This window comes from Galeopterus variegatus, unplaced genomic scaffold (assembly GCF_000696425.1).
Source record: "Galeopterus variegatus unplaced genomic scaffold, G_variegatus-3.0.2 Scaffold2476, whole genome shotgun sequence".
Classification (NCBI taxonomy): Eukaryota; Metazoa; Chordata; class Mammalia; order Dermoptera; family Cynocephalidae; genus Galeopterus; species Galeopterus variegatus.
Genome location: NW_007728587.1, coordinates 138,721 through 163,116, shown reverse-complemented (window position 1 = coordinate 163,116; position 24,396 = coordinate 138,721). Strand labels below are relative to the sequence as shown.

Sequence of the window (24,396 nt, the reverse complement as noted above, 5' to 3'; positions counted from 1 at the left end):
GGCCGCCCGCGCCACCCCCGGACCCCGCGAGCGCCGCGCGCAACAAGCGCAGCCACGGCGGGGAGCCCGCGCCGCACATCCGCGCCGAGAGCCAGGACATGCTGATGATGATGACCTACTCCCTCGTGCCGGTAGGCGGGGGCTCGGCTTCCCGTGGCGCCCCGCGGGGTGGGCGGCGGGGGCTGCCAAGAGAGGCCCTTTTAACGCTGGAATGTTTAGAGTTGGTATGAGCGTGACTAGGGTGTCACCTTGCCAAGCACCTTAACCCTCGCGGTCAGTTCCCTCATCCGTTTAACGGGGGGAGCGTAAATAAGGGGCATAGGTCGTCTTTTTAAAAGCCCGCTTTGCTTCCTAACATTCGACCAAAGTTTTAGCCTCCCGGTGCGAACGGAGGCACCGCGGCCTCGGGGCTCTGCCTGTGCCACTCGCCTGTGGTGGCGGCCCTCTGAGAGGATGGCGGCGGCTTTTCCGAAAGAACGCAGTCTTCTTCAATAAAGAGATTCTTCCCCTGGCAGAATCTGGTGGTCTGGCTTTTCATCTGCCTCGGCTCATCCGCACGAGGTTGCTGGTCTCCGTTTAAGCCAAGACGGTCAGCTCTAATTTTACCGCCCACCTGGGACCTAGATGCTGAGAAAGTTGCTCCTCGGTCTCAAGCGGTTCCAAATGGGAGAAATCAATACAGAGCAATATTTCTTAAAACGCAAAGTCGAGACTGAAGTTCTTAATATGGGGCCAGCGAATTGCTCTCCACGTGGTCTCCGGGGAGTCTGTGAAACTCCCTGGAAAATCGCCCGTGTGTGCACGCGCATCTGGCGGAGGGTCCATAGTTTTTCATTAGATTTTCAATGTCCCCCCCCCCCCCCCCCCCCCAGGTTTAAGGAACACTGCTGTGAAGGTCTTTAAAGCAAAGCCTCAAAAGTATTTTTTTCCAGTCTTAAGTTTCTTTGCTTTTGCTGATTTTAACCCAATAGTTATTTAACAAATATATTTAGATCACGTTGCAGTTCCGCATTCCATTATCCATTACAATTGCTATGGGCTTATTTTACTTTATAATTAGGAAGATTTCGGTTCTGTCACCACCAGTCAAGTGTGACCCATACTTTGGAATCTGAGGTATTTGAAGATAAATACACCTAAAACTTCTGTTATCACAGAAGCTATTAAATCTCTTACATGAGCTGAAATGCTTTTTAAGGTACATGGAAATACTACACACTTCAAAGTACATCTTTTGAGAGAGATCAAGTTTTCCATTCCTGGCTTCATTTTTTATCCATGTTAGTATTTAAAAATCTGGGCCTAAATGACCACTGTTATTATTTAAAAGTCTGGGCTGAAAAACCTCTGTGAAATGAAGACATCTCCATAGGGGAATTTGCTCTTGCTTTCTTGGCTCTCTACTCTGCGATTTAAGGGGTTCTTAAAACCCTCAAAGAGGGATGCATCTGAGCATCAGCATTTTATATTTTTAATCCTGCTTTTAAGGTTGAGGTTTTTGTATCCAAATTGCAACCTGTTCGGTCACTAACAAGTTGAATGCAGAGACTCATTTCTGTGTCAGTCTGAAACCTAGATTTAACTCTAGGTGACCTAGGAGTGCCACCACCAGCTCTGCTACAGGTCAGAGAGCAGAAACGTGACGTTTGTCAGGAACCATTTGTAGACTATCACCAACTCATTCCCCACCTGCAATGGGTATGTTTTGACCTTTTAGAGTCACTGAGGGAATTTCCATGAGGCCAGGTGAAGGCAACCGTCATACCACAGGCTCCTCTTGGGAGTAGTTCTCAAACAGTAGGCTAAGGAATCACCTGGAAGCACCTTTAAAAATCCAGATTCCAGAGCATCAGCCTCAGACCTACAGAATCATCATCTCCAGAATCTGCTTTAAGTCCCCTGACCCCCATTCTCCCACCCTCCCATCCCAAACCCACACTTTAAGAAACACTACTCTAGAACACTGCGTCTCTAACTTTATTGTGCAAATGAATATCTTGGGGATCTTGTTAAAATGCAGATTCTGATTCAGGAGATCTAAGGTAGAGCCTAAGATCCTGCATTTCCAACAAGCTCCCACTGATACCAGTGCTACTGGTCTGAATACCACACTTTGAGTAGCAAGGTTCTAGAGCACTGGTTGCACACTGGAATCATCTGGAGAGCTTTGAAAATTGCTGATGCCTGAATCCCACCCCCAGAGATTCTGAATTAATTGGTTTGGGGTGGGGCTTAGGGGTGGGGTGCTCACTCACCAGCAGAAAGAACCTTGGCGTGACCTAATGACAGTCAGGTGTGTTAAGCATCACACTCTCACTGTGTCCCCATCAAGGCCTTGACTTCAGGCAGAGGAGCGAATTTTATTACTGAAAAGCCTTTTATTTTATTCTAGCAATATTTTCACCATTCATCTTTGAAAATTTTCTCATCTTTACTATCTGCTTTTCTCAGAGAATTAGTCACATAAGAAAACAATTTAAAAAACCACATCATTGGGCACCTCTAGTACAGAGGTTGTTAAGAGAACAATCTACCATATATTGTGGAGATAGGTGTGCGCACTTCTTATGGCTGAAGTCTACATCTTCCCCAGCCTTTTTATACAGCACCATATCTTGAGTGACAGTGAGATCTGAGGTCCTATGTCCTTTGAGATCTAGGAACAAGGAAATGAGCTCTATACGACATATGTTAGGATTTCAAATTGCTTTCCAGAATGGTTCCTCTATCCAAGATGAGCCTCTTCAAGCTGACACCTCAAGTTTCTGTGCTTTTGGCTGACGGTACATCAACTCAGCATGGTAACTCTGATTAGTACATTCTGACCAGAAGCTGGTTGGCAGCTGTAAATGACTTTGTTAAAAAGGCAAGATAATTAATTATGACTTAAGTACGGTTACTTTGGTACAGCCAAGCACAGTAAACCTTTAAAAGCAGTGGGTAGTTTGGGAGAAAAGTAATAAAATGGGCCCTGGGTAGGGCTTGGGGACCACTAAGCTAGGCCAATAACGGGAACAAGGACCTGGGGAAGGGTGGGGAAGAGAGAAAATTTGACCCATCTGCCACTGACTCCTGCAGGAGATGCTACTTCTGTTTACTCTCTTTTTCTCCTGACCTAGTATTCTTCTTCTCTTTCCATCAACTGTTCTCTCACTCCACTCTTCATATCTCACCTTTACTGATGTTCTGGTAGCTTTATAGTCCTATCTTTACTTGCCCAAAATCTAGGGTCTAGTACCCAGAAGGAATTTCATAAATATCACATTAAATAAACATAGGGAAGATAAAATGAACTGAGACTGGTGAATATGTATGTATCCACAGTAATTGTTGTCCTTAAGGGACCATACACATTTCTTTGCCAAGGACGTTATTCAAAATGTCCTGGGTACCTCTCTAATGAGAATATCAATCTCACTATTTTAAAGTAGGGTCCGCAAATTGAAATGATTTATTCAGGGAAGGCAAATATGATTCAGTGACTTTCAATATTGAAAAGGCATTTAACAAATTTAACACTTATGCTTGATTTTTAAAATATGCAGTAAAATGGGAATCAGTGGATTCTTCCTTAACATGATAAAATACAATTTTTGTCTCTCACTCCCATAAACCAGCTTTCCACTTAACAGAGAAACCCTGGAGATGGGCCTACTAAAGTCAATATTAAGACAGGGATGCCCACTGTTACCGCTAGTATCTTGGATTGTCTGAGAAGGATTAGCCAGAGCAATTAGTCAGAGGAAGTGGAAGTCTGATTATATGCACATCACATGATTACATACCTGAAATATCCAAGAGAATCTGTTGATACCCTACTGCAAACAAAAACAGAATGTAGTGGGGAACAAGATAAAAAATATTGCAAAGAAATCAATGGACTTCTTATATCCCAAAAGCAATATGTTGAAAGATATAATGGAACCTGTGTGCGTGTTTATATCTTTATCTTTTGTGTTAAGAAAGGGCTGGGGAACAGTCTCGAGGATCAAAAAAGATTCAAACAAATGGAAAGAAATAACATGGTTTTGGTTAGAAACTTAGCATCATAATGAGTTAACTCTACTTAAGTTAATATATCAGTCTAATGGCACCCCAACACAAAAATATCCATAGGTTTTGTTTTTCTTCTGAGACTAGACCAACCAATCCTAAATTCATGGAAAAATAAACATGCATGCATGGCAAGGAAATTTCTGAAATAGAAAAGCAAAGAGAAGAACTAGTTCTACCAGATATTAAAATATAATTAAAGCCTGAATAATTAAAACAGTGTAGGATATGAATAAACAGACAAATAGGACAGAATAAAAGTCCAGAAATAGTCCCAAACACATTGCAATTTAGTACATGACAAAGACAGCATCTCACATCATTGGGAAAGAATGGATTTAATACGTGATGTTGAGACAATGGACCAGCCCTCTGGAAAAAGGTAAAGATTAGGAAAGGGTAATGTTATTCTCACAATGTGCACCTTAACGAGCTGTAAATGAATCAAATTTACAACCATTAAAAAGCAAAGACTGCCAACCTGGGACCCCTGGACCTTGGTGGAAGAGGAGGAGAGACCGATGGAGTTTGTGAAGACAGAAGCTACAGCAAGAAGAGGAAGGAGCAGCTCTTCAGGATCCATCCAGTGAGCACCCAGAGTAGGAGCTGGCAAACGCCACAGCTGAGTCCTTTGTGTGAAGTTGCTGGGAGTCTGCAGGTGAGAAGAGGGCCTTGGAGAGCACCACACCAGCTCCCAGGCCAGTGAGAGAAGAGACAGGGTTCCTGTGGAGCTGCTTAAGAGCAAAGGGTCCAGCCAATGAAGACAGGAGCCTCCCAGAGGCCAGCGAGTCATCGCAAGGGACCTGCCCATGGCCCACCCCACGGAAAGCGTTTGGAGTGCAGGAGGAGGTTGGCCCCCAGGGGGAACATTGAGGCACAGTGTAGCTAGCTGATCTGCCCTCCAATGGCACAGGCCCACTCAGTGGAGACTGGTCAGGACAATAGAACTGCAGGGGGCACATTTTGCTGGTAAGACTAAGTCCTGGGCCAGAATTTCCACACAGCCCACGTGTATCTGGCCTCACAAGACCAAGAAGTGATTAAAAGGCCAACAATTAAAACTGATATGCACAAAAAGCATTCCCCAGAGAATTATATGAGTATATCTGATATACTTATATCAGATAAAATATGAAATAGACTTCAAGCCAAGGAAAGTAAAAAAAGATAAGGATGGTCATTATATAATGATAAAGGAACAAATTCAATCAGAGTATACAACAATCCTAAATATATATGCACCCAACTCTGGAGCACCCAGTTATATAAATCATTTACTATTAGATTTAATGGTAGAAATAGACTCTAACACAATAATAGTTGGGGACTTTAATACCCCACTTTCATCAAAGGACACATCATCAAGACAGAAAATTAACCAGGAAACATCAGAATTAATCTCTACTGTAGGCCGTCTAGGCCTAACAGACGTTTATAGAACATTTCATCCAACAGCTGCAAAATACACATTCTTCTCAGCAGCACGTGGAACATTCTCTAGAATTGATCATTACGTTAAGTCACAGAACCAGTCTCAACAAATTTTTAAAACTTGAAATCATATTGACTATCTCGTCTGACCACAATGGAATAAAACTAAAAATCAACAACAAAAGGGACACTAGAAACCATACAAATACATAGAAATTAAACAATATGCTCCTAACCAACAAATGGGTCAAAGAAGAAATCAAAAAGGAAATTAAAAAATTCCTGGAGACAAATGAAAATGTAAACACAACATACCAGAACCTATGGAACACAATGAAAGCAGGTTCTAGGAGGGAAGTTTATAGCAATAAATGCTTACATCAAGAAAGAAGAATGGGCTGGCTGGTTAGCTCAGTTGGTTAGAATGCAGTGTTATACACTAAGGTTAAGGGTTCAGATCCCCATACCAGCTAGCTGCCAAAAAATAAATAAATAAAGAAGAAGAAGAAGACTTCAAATTAACCACCTAACGTTATACCTCAAGGAACTAAAAAACAAGAACAAACCAAACCCAAAATCAGTAGAAGGAGAGAACTAACAAAGATCAGAGCAGAAATAAACAAATTAGAAATTTTAAAACAATACAAAAGATCTGTGAGGAAAAGGGTTGATTTTTTGAAAAGATAAACAAAATTGATAAACCTTTGGCTAGACTAACAAAGAAAAAAGAGAGAAGACTCAAAAACATAAAATCAGAAATGAAAAAGAAAACATTACAACTGATACCATAGAAATAGAAAGGATCATAAGAGAGTGCCACGAACAACTATATCTAGAAGAAATGGATAAATTCTGGGACAAATAACAACTTACCAAGGCTGAATCATGAAGAACTACAAAACTTAAACGGCAATAATGAGTAATGAGATTGAAGCAGTAATTAAAAGTCTCCCAACAATGAAAACGCCAGGACCAGATGGCTTTACTGCCAAATTCTACCAAACATTTAAAGAACTAATACCAGTTCTTCTCAAGCTCTTTCAGAAAAATTGAAGAGGAGGGAGTACTTCCAAACTTATTCTGTGAGGCCAGCCTTATACCAAAACTAACAACACTTTTAAAAGATCATTCACCATGACTGAGTGGGTTTCATTTCAGGGATTCAAAGATGGTTCAACATGCACAAATCAATAAACATGATACATTGCATCAACAGAATGAAGGAAAAACAACATGATCATTTTAATAAATGCAGAAAAAGCATTTGGTAAAATCCAACACCATTTCATGATTAAAAACACTCAACAAACTAGGTATAGAAAGAATGTACCTCAACACAATAAAGGCCATATATGACAAACCCACAGCTAATATCATATTGAATGGACAAAAATTGGAGGCTTTTCCTCTAAGATCTGGAAAAAGACAAGATTCTCACTTTCCCCATGCTTATTTAACACAGTACTAGAAGTTTTAGCCAGTGCAAGAAAGCAAGAGGAAGCAATAAAGGGTATCCAAATCAGAAAGGAGGAAGTCAGACTTCCATATTTGCAGATGACATGATCAAATATGTAGAAAATCCTAAAGACTCCACCAGAAAACTACTAGTGCTAATGAATTCAGTACAGTGGCAAGATACAAAATTAACACACAAAAATTCAGTGGCCTTTCTATACTCCAGTAACAAAATAGATGAAGAAGAAATCAAGAAAATATCATTCATGATAGCTACCAAAGTACAAAACACCCAGGCGTAAATTTAATGAAGTAGATGAAAGACCTCTACAATGAAAATATAATACATTACTGAAAAAATTTGAAGAGGACAAACATAAATGGAAAGATAGCCCAGGTTCATGGGTCAGAAGAATTAACATCATCAAAATGTCCATGTTATACAAAGCAATCTACATATTCATCAAAATCCCTATCAAAATACCAATGACATTCTTCACAGAAATAGAAAAAATGATCTTAAAATTTGTATGGAACCACAAAAGACCTCTATAGCTAAAGCAATCTTAAACAAAAAGATCAAAGTTGAGTTATCACAATTCCTTACTTCAAAATATACTATAAAACTATAATAACCAAAACAGCATGGTACTGGCACAAAAATAGACAAATAGACCAATGGAACAGAATAGAGAGCCCAGAAATAACTCATGCACTTACAGCCAACTGATTTTTGACAAATGTGCCAAGAATATACAGTGGGGATAGGACAGCGTCTCTAATAAGTGGTGCTGGGAAAACAGTATTCTACATGCAGAAGATTGAAATTAGACCCCTATCTCTCACCATACACAAAGATCAACTCAAAATGAATTAAAGAAAATTTAAGACCTGAAACTATGAAACTATTAGAAGAAAACATAGGGGAGGGACCGGCCCATGGCTCACTAGGGAGAGTGTGGTGCTGATAACACCAAGGCCATGGGTTCAGATCCCTGTATAAGGATGGCCGGTTAGCTCACTTGGGAGAGCATGGTGCTGACAACACCAAGTCAAGAGTTAAGATCCCCTTACTGGTCATCTTTTAAAAAAATAAGAAGAAAATATAAAGGAAATGCTATAAGAGATGGGAGTGGGCAGCACTTTTTTGAGTGAGACTACAAAGGGCACAGGCAACTAAAGTAAAAATACACAAATGGGACTACATCAAAATAAAAAGCTTCTGCACAGCAAGTGAAGAGATAACCTACAGAATGGGAGAGAGTGTTTGCAAACTACACATCAGACATGGGTTTAATATCCAGAATATATAAGGAACTCAAACAGCTCAACAGCAAAAAACAAATAACCCAATTAAAAAATGGGCAAAGGACCTGAACAGATACTTCTCAAAAGAAGACATACAAATGGCCAACAAGCACATGAAAAAACACTCAAAATCACTAATCATCAAGGAAATGCAAATTAAAACCATGATAAGATAACATCTCACTCCAGTTAAAATGGCTATTATCAACAACACAGGAATTAACAAATGCTGGAGAGGAAATGGAGAAAGAGAAACCTCCTACAGTGTTGGTGGGAATCGAAATTGGTACAGCTATTGTGGAAAACAGTATGGAGGGTCCTCAGAGAACTAAAAATAGATCTATCTTACAACCCAGCTGTCCCACTACTATATACCCAAAGAAAATAAATCAATAAATTGAAGAGAAACCTGCGATCCCACGTTCATTGCAACACTATTCACAATAGCTAAGAAATGGAACCAATCTAAATGTCCATCAATGGATAAATGGATAAAAATGAACTGTGGTGTATATATGCAATGGAATACTATTCAGCTGTAAAAAGAAATGATATCCTATCATTTACAGCAACATGGATGGAACTGGAAACCATCATGTTAAATGAAATAAGTCAGGCAGAGAAAGACAAATACCACAAGATCTCACCCATATGTGGAATCAAAAAAAAAAAAAGTGGTTGTCATAGAAGTAGAGAGGCCAGGAGGGGAGGGGAGTGGGTGGGAGGAGAAATGGTGGACTAATGGGTACAAAATTACTGTCTACCCTAAGTGAATCATTGTATGGTGTATTCACGTACTGAAACAACACACTGTATCCCACAAAAAATAAATGTAAATAAAATGGGAAAAAAGTAAATAAAAAAATAAAAGCACATGAAACAACAAAACTTCTACATGGCAAACAACAACAAAAACAATCAACACTATAAACAAAGGCAAAAAATAAATGACAACCTGGAAAAAAAATATCTGCAACACATTTCATAGATACATAATTTTTCTAATATAAGGGTACTTCAAAAAGTTCATGGAAAAATAGAATTAAAAGATAATATGAATCTCTCCATGAACTTTTTTCTTTTTTTTTTTTTTGTCTTTTTCCGTGTCCGGCAACGGATCGCAACCCTCAGTGTCACGCCCGTGCCGGCCCGGGACCAGCAACGGGATCGCAACCCTCGGTGTTGCTCCCGCGCCTTGCTCAGCCAGTGAGCGGGAACCGGTCTGTATGTGGGATCCGAACCCTCGGTGGGAGCGCTGCTGCGCTTCCCAAGCGGCGCACTATAGCAGTGCGCCACCGGGCCGGCCCTCTCCATGAACTTTTTGAAGTGCCCTTGTAGCCCTCCTAAAAGTTGATCAGAAAAAATAAAAATTCAAGGAAAATCAGCAACAGAAATAAGAATGATACAGGAAAATGAAACACAGTTCTCAGGAAAAGAAATACAAATGCATCAAACACATGGGAAAAGATTTCAATTTAAAAGTATACATTATGACTACCCTGAAATATAATTTTCACCTGTCAAAATTAGAAAACTACAAAAGTTCAATGACATACTCTGTTGGGGATGCTGAAGAGAACCAGACATGCTCTTGCATTGCTGCTTGTAGTGCAGAATGGTATAATCCATGTGGAAGGCAATTTAGCAAAATCTAGAAAAAATAAAAATTTACTCTTTGACCCAGCAATCCCACTTGTACATAGTCATTCATTGCATAATATTTGTAAAAGCAGAAGATTTCAAATAACCTGTGTTGATGAGTCCAGGACTGGTTAAATAAACTAATCTATAATCTGCCTCCATCCCCAAAATACTAAGTAGCTATAAAACAAGAATGAGGAAATTCTCTATCTACCACTTGAATAATCCCCAGGATATATTCTAAGTGGAAAAAGCAAGGCAGACAAATGCGTATGTTGTATGACCCTGTATAAGCAGAAGGGGAAAATAAATGAAGAAACTAACAGAAACGCTTACTTATGGAGGGCGGGGATAAGGTGGGAATGTGCCTCTCGCTGTATAGCTTTTTGTATTGTTTTTGACTTTGAAACCATGTGACTGTGTTACATGCTTCTTGATATGAGTGAAAAGGCCCATAAGCCCCAGGTTACATGGCAGCTGCTGCTGGGCTGGGGGCAACAGGGCACGGTAGGGATTGTGCCAACCCGAGGTTCATTTTTTCTGTCTAAAGGGGAGGCTCTCGCTGGTTGTTACTGTACAAGAACCAGAGCCCAGTTTGTGTGATCTTTTGATTTTTTTTCAAGAGAAGTAAAAAATCTGACTTTTTATGTGAAATCTCTGGGCTTTTAAACATTGGCAACAATCCAAAAAAAAAAGTTTTCAAATTAGCTGACCGTGTGTGAGCCATACAACGCTCACATTGTTAGGTGCCATGTTAGGACTTCCAATCATATGTTGGTAGCAGTCTCATCTCCTAATCATGAGTGGTTTTTAACAAAAACAGCTTTGTTTAGCTTGACCATAACCTCCTTATTCACCAGCCTGATTCTGAAAGGACAGTAGTAGTCAGGCACTGTTACTGTTATTACTGGTTGAGGTAGAAGTGACATTTGGTGTTTGGTTTGGTTTGGCTTTTGTTTTGTATTGTTTTTTTGTTATCTCTAAAAATCAACTCCATCTTCAGTGGATGGAGATTTCCTGTCACTGTGGCTTTCCAAAAGAATGTGCACCCAGTTCTGAGGGAAGTTCCCAAGGAGGAGATTCCAGCTGGTTTAAGTGGTAACACATTATTGTAGCAAACCTAAAGCTTTTCATGAAAACTGCTATAAAGTACATTTACATAGATCTAAGTGCCTCTCCACTGGGGGGAGACAGCAGAACTCCGCAGACCAGCCAACCAGCCCGTCACTGAGCTAGACCACAGGCTGAGAGATCTTTGGGCAAAGGGCCCTTTCTGGGTGAGTTCCAGCAAAACTCTGATCCTCCAACACCAAGGTCCTACAACTCCAAGGGCTGGTTCATGCTTCCCAGTGTCCTTGTCCTTGGATCTTGCTATGGTGGGCCAGGCTCACCATCACGTGAGCAGCAGGATGGTTGATCCTTTGGAGAGCCTAAGCTACTAAATCAGGGTTGTTCCAGCCTTGGTTAACTCTGGGGTCTAAGACTTCCCCCAAGGAGACTGAACGTAGGCCAGAGATACCCTGAGAATGTAGTTTCACTCTACAGGGAGGCTGTAGGCTACTGGCTTCCAAAATCAAGAGCAGTCAGTGTTAGGGCAGCTTTTAATCACTCTTTAACCTTCTAAGCCTTGTTTCAAACTGTTCTCTTCCATTGATGGGGAGAGACTTACACCCCATTAGGTCCTGCAGTATGGAGAGGGCCTAATGAGAGATTAGAGGCCTGATAAAGGAGGGAAAAAAAACAGGGTAGCCAAAGTCACAGACACACATGCAGAGCCTGGGAGGTGGGTTCCTGGGGCCTTCCTCACAGCAGCAAGTGCACACGTGCACTTGGGATGTCAGGGCCATGCACTCAGCACACCTGACACTGAGTGGTTGGTTTGTATGTCAGAAATCATCTTTAGGTATCAGTCAGGGGTGGGGAGGGAATCCCTCAGACCAGCCCATCGTTTAGCCTCTAAGCCTAGATTGGGATCATACCAACCTAAATTATCTAGTCATTGACAGCACAACAGAGTTACCCTTGATGTGACAACAGGCTTCTTTAGCCATTCAGGATTTTCTGGCTCCCCTCCCTCTGTACAGCCACTGGTTTGAACCCACTGAAAGGGAGTCCATCTTCATCCCCTTCTGACTGGCTTGGCTATTGTTAACTTCTGTTGGTTCCTGTTGGTGGAATTCCTGAAAAAAATTTTGCATGCATTTATTTGGAAAATTGAGAAAATGTGACTGGAAGGTAGAGCAAAAACAATTTCTAAGAAAGGATAACAATTTACTCCTCAAGGATCTTGTGTCCTCCACGATATGGCTACCTACGTGGGAACTATTAGAATAGTCCTTGGATTAGATAAAAACACATTTACATGATTTAAAAAAAAAGACATTTTTTTCTCTGCATTCCTGAAACACCCCACTACCACCAAAAAAAAAAAAATTCCTCGGCAAAATCTAGTTGACATTCAAGCTTAATTTACATGCATTTTATCTACAGACTAAAGGTCATGTTGTGTGAAACAAGTTGAGATTCAGCTACAACGGAGCATTTTTCAACCCATCAGTTGCTTTTATGTAGATTTTTGCATTCTAACAGCTCTGTATTTTAAATAGATCAAATTTACCTCTAGTTTAACTAAAGATCAAGACAATTTTCTTTCTACTGAAAGGTAGAGTTAAGACAAGACCAACTAAAGGTCATTCAAAATGCAATTTGGGGAATTTGTTCTGAATGTAGTAGATTGAGTAACCCCTTCATCTACCACTCAGAAAAAGTTTCTTGTGCTGATCAAAGTACTGGGGACTTTGGAGGCCCTGCTTGGGCTCCATATAAAAACTGTCAAGTACTCCGTAGTGAGTTGTGAATAACTGCACCCAAGCTAAAATGTTGAGCTGATGACCACAAAATAATTCCCCAGGTTTTCAGTAACTCAGCAGGTGAATGTTGGAGTCTGGAATCCTTTTCACTAGAAGATGGAAACTGCCCTCTCTCCATAGACAACACTTGAGGACCTTGGACTCAATCCGTCTGAACAGGAGGACCTTAGAGGAAAATCCTTTACAGTAAGTTGTGTGATGAGCATAGGGCAGTGGAGAAGAGAGAAAATCAATCCTCACTAAATTGATGGAGGAAGGCTTCAAGAGGGGACTGAGGCAATGTGGAGTTGGTGAGATTTCGACAGGCAAGGAGGGTGAATCATTCCAAGCGCAGGTAATCACTTGAGCCAAGGTCTAGGGATTGGAGTGGAAACAGTGTTAGTCTGGAAGAGCAAGCAGCCAGGCCGGCCTTCCTGCACTGGAGCATTTGAGGTGGAGAGAGGGCAACTAAGTTTGGCTAGGTTAGAGAGAGAGCCTTGAATTTCCAGTTTGGAGAAGTTGAGAATGAACTAATGAGCAAGTGGGAGCCACTGTAGACCCATTACCAAGGGGTAGTCACAAAGAAAGCTGTCATACAGGAGGACTGAAGCGGAGGTACAGTGCAGAGAAGGGTGGAGAGGAGAGAGACTAGAGGCAAGAAGACAGGAAGTCACTGCATTAATCCAGGTGAGAAGTGACTCATGCCTGGCCAAGGGGTTGGCATCAGGAATGGAGAGGAAGGAATATATCCTAGAAATATCAAGAGAGAAGACTGAATTGAACTTAGTAGCTAACTGGACATAAGGAAAAAGGAGTCACCTGGTCCAGATCCATTCACCACTGAGAGCGATGGTGGCATCATGGACAGAAATGAGGAAACACAGAAGCAGGTTCATTTAGAAGTGAGGATGTGAGGGGACTGAATAGGACATGAAAAAGAAAAAAAAAAGAGGGAAGGAAAACTGAGACAAGAAACAGTATTCAGGGAAAGGAGAACATCCTATTTCCAAGGAGAACTCTGTCTTCTCTGTGAGAGGCCTTTACAAAATCTAAAAAGTAAAAGGCAGACCCCAAAATAATCTAAGCCTTGATAATGGTTAAGAGCATGAGCACTGGCATCAGACTGTGCGTTTACTCCTGGCTCCTCTGTTAGCTGTGTGACCTTCAACAGGTCACTCAACCTCTCTGTATCTCAGTCCCCTCATCCTTAAAAAGACGGTGATAGCAGTGTCTAACCTAAGTGTTGCCATAAAAATTCAATTCAATAGTCTGTGTAAAGACCTTAGCATGGTAAACTCAGTTATGTGTTTATTCACTGTTACTATTATTTTAGTATTTCTCAAATGCTCCTTTTCTGTGCTTTAGGGAACTTCAGAGCCTTGTCATAAAAAGAATTTGGAGATAGAATCAAAAGAATTTGCCAGAGGGTTGGCTGGTTAGATCAATTGGTTAGAATGCGGTGTTATAACAGCACAGCCAAGGGTTGGACCCCTATCGGCCAGCAGCCAAAAAAAGAACTTGCCAGACAAAGGTCAGATTCTAGAGTGATTCTAAAGTTTGGAATCTCAGGCAATTGGGGCAGTGGGGCAACACGCAGACCTCTAGAAAAAGTGCTGTTTCCCAGATAGCTGCTTTGACGGTAAATGGGTTTGGAAAGAAAAGATGTATTTTAAATATTGGATTTAGGGATGTTAATGATACCAAGCATAATTTGCAGATATGTTTATTCATTAGGTCCAATGTGAACTCATGCATTCATTCTTTCATTGACAAAATCTGCGTTCTCGTTAGACCAATAGTCCTATCCAGCTAGTGTTGCAATGATAACAGCATCAACAATTGTTTTGTGGGTGAGCAACTCACTACACCCCTAAGGATCTCATCCAAATGTTTCCTGGAGTAGCCACTTGTAGGTATTCCCTGTGCCAGGGGAAGAGAGGCTGAGCAGGGAGTAGGTTCACAAAACATCTTCACAAATGTTTTTGCTATGTACGAAGAATGCTGCAGGGAAGAGTTTGGGGATAATGGTTCTGTTCTTTGACCATCCCCCCTAACATCAAACAAATTGCTTAACTATGAGTATAAGAATGCTTAGATAAAAATCAAAAATTATCTGAAGATGCTTCTTGAAGGGAACAATGTGAGCACAAAACATTGTTTTTAGTGGTTGGTGAAAGATTTTTCCAGCAGCGCTCCTGTTTCAGAAACTCCATTAGAGGCCTTGGGGAGATAAGTGATTCTTGGCTCACTTCAAAACAGCCATCTCTTCCTACCCGAACTCCTTCTGCGCTTATTTGTCTGTATCATACAACTAAAACTTTGTTTGTTTACAGTCTCTATTTTGTCGCTGTTAGTCACCTTGTCTCTTTAAATGTACCTCATAGTTATTTACTATGCCTTTAGTGGGGTATTGGATGGATACCTCTTGACTGATAGATTGATCCAGAACTCAGTGAATGCAAAAATAAACTCAGGTATTTGCCAGTTTTTGAACCTACTTTCTTGCCATACTAAGAGTTTTAGAAATGGGTCCTGGAGCATTTTAAAAATTTCTTCCTAGGGGGCCGGCCCGGTGGTGCACTGCTACAGTGCGCCGCTTGGGAAGCGTGGCAGTGCTCCCGCCGAGGGTTCAGATCCCACATACAGACCGGCCGCTCACTGGCTGAGCGAGGAGCGGGGGCAACACCGAGGGTTGCGGTCCCGTTGCCGGTCCCGGTCTGGTACGGGCGCGACACTGAGGGTTGCGATCCGTTGCCGGTCACGAAAAAAGACAAAAAGACAAAAAAAAAAAAAAAAAAAAATTTCTTCCTAGAAATTTATGCTACCCACCAAATAGGGGATAACATCAGTTACTGGTAAGACCGACTTAGAGACCTGCTTACCTGTCAGAGATTCATTCATTCATGTGATATGTAATCACTGAGCTCCTGTTTGTCCCAGCTGCTGTTGTAGATGCACAAGAAACAGTATGAACAAAACGTATGAATGGCAGTTCACTGCAAAATAACTTCCTAAAAATAAAGTATGGGCAACGATTTGAGATTAGTAACTTGATTTATAGCTGCTGCTTTTTTTTTTTTATTACTGTGAGATACTGTCTCAGAGTCAGATGTAGTATTTTAGCAGATAATAAAGTCAAGTTTTCTCTGTGTCTGTATCCCATTTGGAGGAAGAAAGATCCAAGCACAGGAATACGGGGAAAACACAGTCTGAGACCTCCTTTGAGAGAGGCCCAGCATTTCTGGTTCTGGAGCTGGGTCAGCCAGTTAGTGTAAGCAGGAGTCCTTGCCACAACTGCCAACTAACCAGGCAACAGGGGAAGAGCAAAAGGACTTGTCATTACTATTGCTTGAACTGAAGACAAGATGAGGCTGAGAACCTGGGACTTGATCGAGCCTGTGGGGCTCCAGGTGGAAGAAGAGAAAGGTTTAGGAAGGAGGTTATAATAGCCAATGACAGCCTCGTATGTAGTGGGTTAAGGCACTTACCCATTTGTGCCTGGCTGTTTCTATAAATTTTACTCTGTATTACATTTTGAACTCGATTGATAAACTGAGATAGTAATTAGACTTTAATGAAATGTCTCTATTAAAACAGTATGAGTTGATGATTTTTCAGAAAGCACAATCAGCTAATTTACATTCAAGTCATGACCAAATAGGTTTCTATAACACCAGTACAAACATGCAAGGTTGTTTTTATGAGGACTTCATTTAATTCTCCCAACCACCCCCTGGGTAAGTATTGTCATTTTTCCTGTTCCGTTACCTATTTTGTCAGAGAGGCTGGGGCACCAGTCCAGGGTCCTACTGCAGTCAATACACTCGCCAGCTGCCAAAGAAAAAGAAAAAGAAATAACCAGGCCATCTGCTTCCCCAGCCAAGCTTGACCCACCTCCCCTTTGGCCTGGGGTCACACCCTGCAGAAGACCTTGAAGGAGCAGGTGGGGGAGGGAGAGGGACTTCAACTTCCAGGACTTCAGCCATGCATTTTCAGATGTTCCCAGTGTTAGTCAATGTCACACAATTTTTCCCAAGGTACTGCTCTCAGCTGAAAGTAATTTTGCCAGAGACAAAATGGCATGCAGGCATTTGCTGAAACTGCTCCTCTCAACTGAGATTGTGGACAAGACCTGAGCAGAGCCTGAGCTGCTCCAGTTCCTGTGACTCCACAGCCCTTGCATATGAGAGGGCTGGCTAAGGCTCGTGGGTGGACTTTCAAACCAACGCTTGTTAATTACTTGTTCAGCATTTTGTTAGAGAATCCAGGCAATTACTGAGACAGGGGGGGAAGGAGACAGTTCCTTTCCACCCTGAAGTTCTGAAGGCTGCACTCGGTCTTAGCAATTCAGTCCAGCTCTGGGGACTTGACTCAGCAAAATAAATGCCTTGGAGAGAAGCCCTACCCTTTGGGAAAGGCGGGCTAGCCTACACCCCCATCCCACTCCACTTACCAAAGCAGAAAGGTCTGGTGAATCCCATGTTTTCCCCTTGCCATTGCATTTCTGGTGATGTCTTAGCCTCCTCCACACATCAGCACCCCAGGCTCTCCCTAGCCAACCCGGCCCTCACGTGTCCTAGGTGCAGAATTCCTAATGGTGTGAAACGTTCATATATTATTATTGTATTAGTCTGTTTCCATTGCTTATAACAGGAATACGTAAAACTGGGTAATTTATAAAGAAATAATATTTATTGCTTACCATTTTGGAGGCTTGGAAGTCGAAAGTTGAGGGAACACATCTGGCGAGGGCTTTGTTCGTGTTGGTGGCTCTATTCCGTGATTTGGGGTGTCACACAGCAAACTGGCAGAAGCAGTTTTAAAGCCCTCAGAACCACTCCCATGACCACAACTAAACCATTAATTTATCCATTTACTAGGGCATGGTCCTCACAATATAATCACCTCTTCAATACAATCACCTTTAAATTACCTTCATAGGATTCCCCATCCTCTTAACACTGTCACAGTGGAGGTTAAGTTTCTAATACATGGATTGGGGGGATTCAATCCATATCAACTACCCTCCAGACCAGGGCATATGGAAGGTTTCTGGTTTTGCCGTGATATTAATAAGGCAGGAGTGGGACAGCCATGTCTCAGGACCCAAACTAGATAACCCTAACATCTCCAAGGTCCTGTTTTCTAGGGATTATTGGAGTGTCTGCAAAAAAATAAAATTATCCTAAACAAGGAGACACAAAGAGAAACAGGTAACCACATGCTAGATTTTCAGTTTCAGAGGCCGGCCAGTTAGCTCAGTTGATTAGAGCATGGTATTGATAACACCAAAGTCCAGGGTTCGATCCCTGCACTAGCCAGCCTCCAAAAAAAAAAAAAAAAGATAGATTTTCAGTTCCTATAAACAATACAATATTACTGCCAGTCGGAAAGGAATAGTATCATTGGTTGAAGAGCACATGCTCTTCCCAGTTGAGCAAGTAATCAATACTGAAGTATTTATTGTGTACCTAAGATGTGCTTGGTGCCATTCTAGTGCCAGTAAGGGAGTGGACGAGTTAATGGGGCAAACAGAAAAAAGATGAAATAGTCCCTACCAGTAAGAGCTTGGTTGAGAATCCAGAGTAACAGTGAAAAGGGAGCCAACAGCTGACCACACCTGATGCTGTTGGCTTCAGAAGGGGGCAGTCAGTGGGAAGGCTGAGCAGGTTTCAGCTGGGCTCTGAGATCCCAGGCGTGATGAACTGACAGCCACACTTGTCCCCAGGCCACTGATATGGGATGGCAGAAGATGCCCATGACATGCTCACCTGATCTTAAAAATAAATGCCTGGCCCTCGGGCCACTAGCAGATCTTCCTGTGAGGCTGTAGCTCAGCACTAGGTGGGGCCCAAGAGATCATGCCCCAGAATCTCAGTGTTGTGCCTCCCAGATCAAGTTAGAGTTGACTGTGCGTGCAAAGATCTGTTTACAAACTGGGAGATCTGAAACCAAAAAATGACACAAAGCCTCAGTTTTACAGCATTTATAGCATAGTTTTTAGAGTATAAAGGAGGAATTATTTTGACCTTTTTCATATATTCTTTTTTAAGGCAAACAGCTATTTAAGCTGATTTGTCTATAGTTGATTGGTTTGATTTCATTGAGCCATGCTGATAAGGACGAGAAGCTTTATTTTATGTTTTGGTTAGGGTGAGGGTTAGTGTTTGTGCTGAAGGAACCAGGAAGACTTAAGTTTTGGTTATGTGACTATGGGTGTTTGGACTTGGATATCTTAACTGCGGCCTCTATTTTTATTTATTTATGTTTAACAAAGTCAAAGTCCACATTCCTGTTGGGGTTTGCAGATTTCATTAACCACATCACGGCGCCAGTGAATGAATTCCTGCCTTTCCCAGGGATGAGTCCAGGGTGTCTGACCCCAGCCTCCCACCCCCATGAGAGATTTCTGAAGCGTCTATGGTCTAACCCTCCAGGGACAAGTAGCTGGGCTATCACCTTCCCAGCCCAGTCTCTCCAGTCCAAGGAATCTCAGTCAACTGCAGGCTGATTATCAGCTCCCTGGAGCTTTTTCTAACAGGATCATTTGCATGCACATAATACCAGTAATTTGCATAATTAAGGAGAACCATAAAGAGTATTCAGTTGTCTAAGAGAGATGGAATTTAAGTTACAAAATAGGTCAGATCTGGAAGGTGACTTCGAATTTAAATAGTGTTCCAGCTAGCAAACTGGACCTTGTTCTTGGGCAAGTTCAGAGAGAACAGGACAGGACGTATTGTTTTAGCAGCATGCAAACCAGAACAAGCTGGTGAGGTTGTGCAGATTTGCTCTCTTTTGCATGAATTAGTCCTGGGAGTAACAGATGAGAGGAAGGGAGTTCAAGAGGGCAGCCAACCAACCACTGTGAGGTTTTGAGTTCGGATGAGCAGTGGCAGCTCTCTTCATTTTGTTCTATTTATTTTGGTGAGAAAGACACACTTTTGATTAAACCTTTCACTTCTGCATAGACATTGACACGTTTTCAATTACACATTTATTAGCAAAAACCTAATATCCTGTTCATGTGCAAAGTCAACTAAAGCAAAAGTTTGCCTTTCAAGTTGAATTGAGACCATTTCTTTTGCAAAGGCTAAGCAGTATGAAAAAGTAGATGAGGGGAAAATAGTCTCAGCTCTGGAGGCCAGCTGGGTGAGCCTGAGTCAGCTACCCCACTCGTTCTCAGGCTCAGCTTTCTCCTCCTTCCTCTACTCACTCCAGGGCCTCTGAGTGTCCCTCCCCAGCTCCTACCTCGAATCCCCCATGGGAGCAGAGTTTGAAACTCATCTATCTAAACCAACCTTCTCATTTTACAGATAAGGAACTAAGGTCAACCGCACCCCAGTTCACCCAGAGCAGCTCCATTTTTATTTGTTTTATACTTTGGGGGTTGGCAATTTATTTAAGAAAAAGAAAATCTTATGGCTAATGAACAATTTGAACATCACTGGACTAGACAACTGTACTAGTTCATCCTGTTCATTTGTCTACAAGCAACAAAGGTCTGTCCAAGTTATTTCAAGTGATGGGGGTGATTTTGAGGGCATGATGCCTAGGTTCACAGAGAAAGTTTTGTCATTAGACCCATCATTTGGGTTTGCTTAATACTCACATGCCCCCCCGCTCCTGAATTACTAAAAACCTCTGAATTGTTATAGGTGTCGGGAGAAAAATACACCCTTGGAGACCAGTATAGAAAAAGAGAAAAAGATTTTTATTTCCAGCAGCCGGACTGCACCAGCCAATTCAAGGTGCGGCCCTGAACCATCTTTGTTCTCGGTTTTTAAAGCTACAAGCACAGCAACTTGGTCGCCCGATCACCACGCCAAGAGGTATTACACAATGCAAGCAAGCCAACAGCACATGAGCTAATTTTGAAGTTAGCGGAGCTCCTCCCATCCCACCCCCACTTTCCTGCCTAACTTTCACACAATGGAGGGGCTATCTTAAGTGGCCTCGGTCCTGCTCTTAGAAAAGAGGGCATTACTTCAGAATTACTAAAAATACAGCAAAGCAAAAATCGCTCATTATCCCAATATATCTTTTAAAACTGTAGAAACTAAGAAATGGAAAAAAAAATCCCTTTTTAATCCCCTAGTCTTAGTTGGGGGGTGGGAGTAAGGGGGCGGTGAGATTCTTAGTTAATGGTTGGATTCATGACCCTTCCAACTTTTCTATGTGTTTATACAGACATCTAGATATTCATTTTCAACCAAAAAGGCTGTACTTTGCTTTTATCACTTAGCAGCATGCCAAGGCTGTCTTTCCAAATAGTACATATGTTACTGGCAGGCCAGTCTCGGCTTGCCCTCTCGCATTAAACAAATGACTCAAAAGTCCAGAAGTTGGTGCAAGGATTGGAAGGTTTATTCAAATAACCGGCATCTGGGGGATGACCAGGCCAAAATCATCCCGCCTTCTGATGCCTGTTCTGGGGTTTATAAAGGGGAAGAGGCGGGAAGATGAGGTAAGGGTCTTTGATGGATTGGGAACTTCAGCATCACAGAGTCTGTGGTCAGCTTCAAGTCCCTGATGTTCCCTTAGGGCTTGGAGTTCTTACCTATAGGGAGAGCTCAGGATAGTAACCTCAGTCAAACACCATAAAAATACCGGACTTGGATTTCTAATTAACATGGTCGTAGTTTTCATTAAGAGGGCGAGTTTACAGTCAGCTAGGTTGTCTTGCCTCTCTCTTATATCTCCTCGTTTGCAGCTGATTAGAGAGGTAAGAAACTTAGTTTTAGTCCTTAATTGTAGGTGCACAGTCTCTGAGGTAAATCAACTTAAGGGGGTGATTTCATCTCCAGGCAATCTCAGCCATATGGTCAATCTCTCAATTCCTCTGCTAACCTCAAGGAATTGTAATTATCAGTTCCCAAGTTAATGGCTGACTGAAACTGTCTGCTTGGTCTTAGTAACCCCAAAGATGGCTGTTTTTCTGGCTAGGGTCCCTTTCACATGTATAAATCTACCTCATCCTTTTTAATCTGTTTAACAAGTCCCTTGTTGATGAACATTTAGCTTGTTTGCATATTTTCACCACACAATGCTTCAATGAGCATTCTTGTCCAGATATCTGGGTATACTCTTCCTGCAAGGGAGATTCCTAATTTGTAGCATTTTGTTTCTAGTAGATACTGCTGAATTATGTGCCACTCTATTTAGATTGAATTAAAGCCAGCTCAAGCCATCTGATAGTAGGGGAGCAAGGAGTTTGCAATTTTTCTCCTTCCTTTCCCAAGATCCCCATGAGTTCTAATAATCCAGTAAGACCAGTTCTCTTGCCTGAGAGAAAACTTTAGAGAAAGGAGGTCTGGTCGGGCTCACTAGCAGGACCCCTGCTGGCTGTCTTTTCTTCAGTCACTACCATGTGTTGTCAATGCTGAAAGCAAGTCCCCATGCAACATGATGTGTCCCCGTCCATTGCTGCATTGATCTTCTCAATTCATCAGGAGGTGAATCCGATGGGCCACAGTATTTCTTCTGGGGAGATGATTTCACCTCCTCAGCGATGCTTGTGGTCAAGGATGTGCTAAGCCTTAGCTCTGAGGGGTACCATTCTTCATTTCTCACTCAGGGTGATAGCCATCATTTCTACAAAGCACGTTCTCTGTGCTTGGCTAAGTCAGGAGAGACCTTTTCCTGTGTCTCACCCTCCTGCTTCCCAACACATCAGATTCTGTATCATAAACCAATTCATAATTAATTGTCACCTCCTCTCAAGGCAGTTGTCCCTGGGAGACCGTTGATATGCTTTCCCACTTGAACTGTTTCTCCCAATGGAGAAGTTCTAGACTTGCAACCAGGCACTGGTCTAGACACACGGGATACAGACAAAACAGAGTAAGTTCTCCTGCTCTCCGAATGCTCCCATTCTTTGGGGAGTGGGGGCAGGTAATAAATAAATACATACAGAAGGAAGATGATATTGGATAATGATAGGTGCTAAAAAGACAAAAGCCAGGCGAGGTCATGGGGAGTGGCTGCTTGGTCTCTTTTCAGCTGGGAGTCAGCGAAAGCCTGACGTGAGGCCTCAGTGGAGCCAACCAGGTAAAGATGCAGGGGCACAGCAAGGACCCATGATGGCGGCCAGTGCGATAAGGGGAGGGGCAGGAGATGGCTTCTGAGAGGGGACAGGGCCACGTCATGGGCAGATCATACACATGACAATGACCTCTAAAGCCTCTTCCAGCTTCAACGTTCTCAAATCCTAAATCAAGATTTAAGAAGCCCTCTATGCCAAATGCAACTCCTAAATTTGATAATCTAGATTTTGTGACTTTCAAGTTTGAATTTGCTTATTTTCATCCAAATTCTTCATCATTAAGATCAGAAAAGGGCTGGCCCCGTGGCTCACTCAGGAGAGTGCGGCGCTGGTAGCGCCAAGGCCACAGGTTCGGATCCTATATAGGGATGGCTGGTGCGCTCACTGGCTGAACGTGGTGCTGACCACACCATAACGAGGGTTGCGATCCTCTTACCGGTCAAAAAATTTTTTTGAAAAAAAAGTTTCTGACTTTGTGGCCACACCTTTTCGTATCATATGTTTTACCTCAATACAATCATATAGCTCAAGTTCGTTAAAGGAATATTCCTGAAGTGAAGATTAATGTAATTTACTGGTAAATATCTAAATTGACATTCAGCATATAAACAAAATGTTAGGAAATGAAAACTCCTTCATAGCTTTTACAGAAATTACTCGCACCCCAGACCAGAGATGGGTATGAAAGAGAAAAGCTAATTTTCCCTATTGACGCTTCTGTTGTTTCAAACCAGCCCTTCTTCTGTGATCCCCTAGGCAACAAATGAAGCCATTGTGAAGTCTTTTGTCGTCCTCTCAATAGGCAATTATACATTTTTAAAGACAATAAATTTTGTCCCTAGTGCAGCTGATTACATTCATTTAGGAAAATGACTAAAAATAGTGAATCAAAATTTCTTCTGTCTGATTACATTAAGATAATCATCAGAGCCATAATAGAAAGTGCAGTGGACCTGGAATCAGGAAACCAGGCACTGAGCCCAGCTGTTCCCACTAGCTCTTTCACTAGCACACCACTGTGTGACTTTGAGTAAATGAGTCATCTCTCTAAGCCTGTGTTTCCTTATATGTATAAAAGGGAGTATAACATTGCTCAGTATACTGCAGCTCAGAGTTGTTGGGGATGGGGAAGGATACCCAGTATGATTCCAAGGCATTGGTAAGTTTCCAGTTCTTAAGCTAGGGTGGTGTATACATGTTTATTATATTATTCACTTTTAAGTGGTTTGAGCACATTTTATATAGCATTTGTGATATCTATGATATATTTCACAATAAGTTCCTAAAACAGTCAATACCTGTTTGCATACTGGATAAGAAGTAAATACAGTAGGAGTTTTTCTCTGGATCTCCTAGCAAATGGAATAAACCTAGATAGAAGACAAAAATCATTTTCCCTCTCAAATCAAAACACATTCTTTTTAAAAAAAAATAGTTTAATTGAAATAGTACTCAGTGAAAATTTTGAATGAGGCAAAGGGCCTATTATGCTTGTACAGCTCCCTTCCATCCTGACTCCCCTTCACTTGAGGTTTTTTAGATCTGTTCAGATATATTCTAGAAAGCCAGAGACAGCGTATTTTAAAAGCAGCAAGAGAGAAACACGTAGAAGCA

At 41.8% G+C, this 24,396-nt stretch overlaps 1 protein-coding gene across 1 annotated transcript in view; it reads left to right on the top strand.

Moving 5' to 3' along the window:
- Positions 1–12: 12 nt before the first annotated feature.
- GLDN (gliomedin) overlaps positions 13–24,396 on the top strand; it is a 59,792-nt gene continuing 35,408 nt past the window's right edge. Inside the window, exon 1 of the mRNA XM_008581854.1 lies at positions 13–131. Coding sequence (XP_008580076.1) covers positions 99–131 — 33 coding nt within the window. The 5' untranslated portion in view covers positions 13–98. The remainder of the gene's footprint in view (positions 132–24,396) is intronic.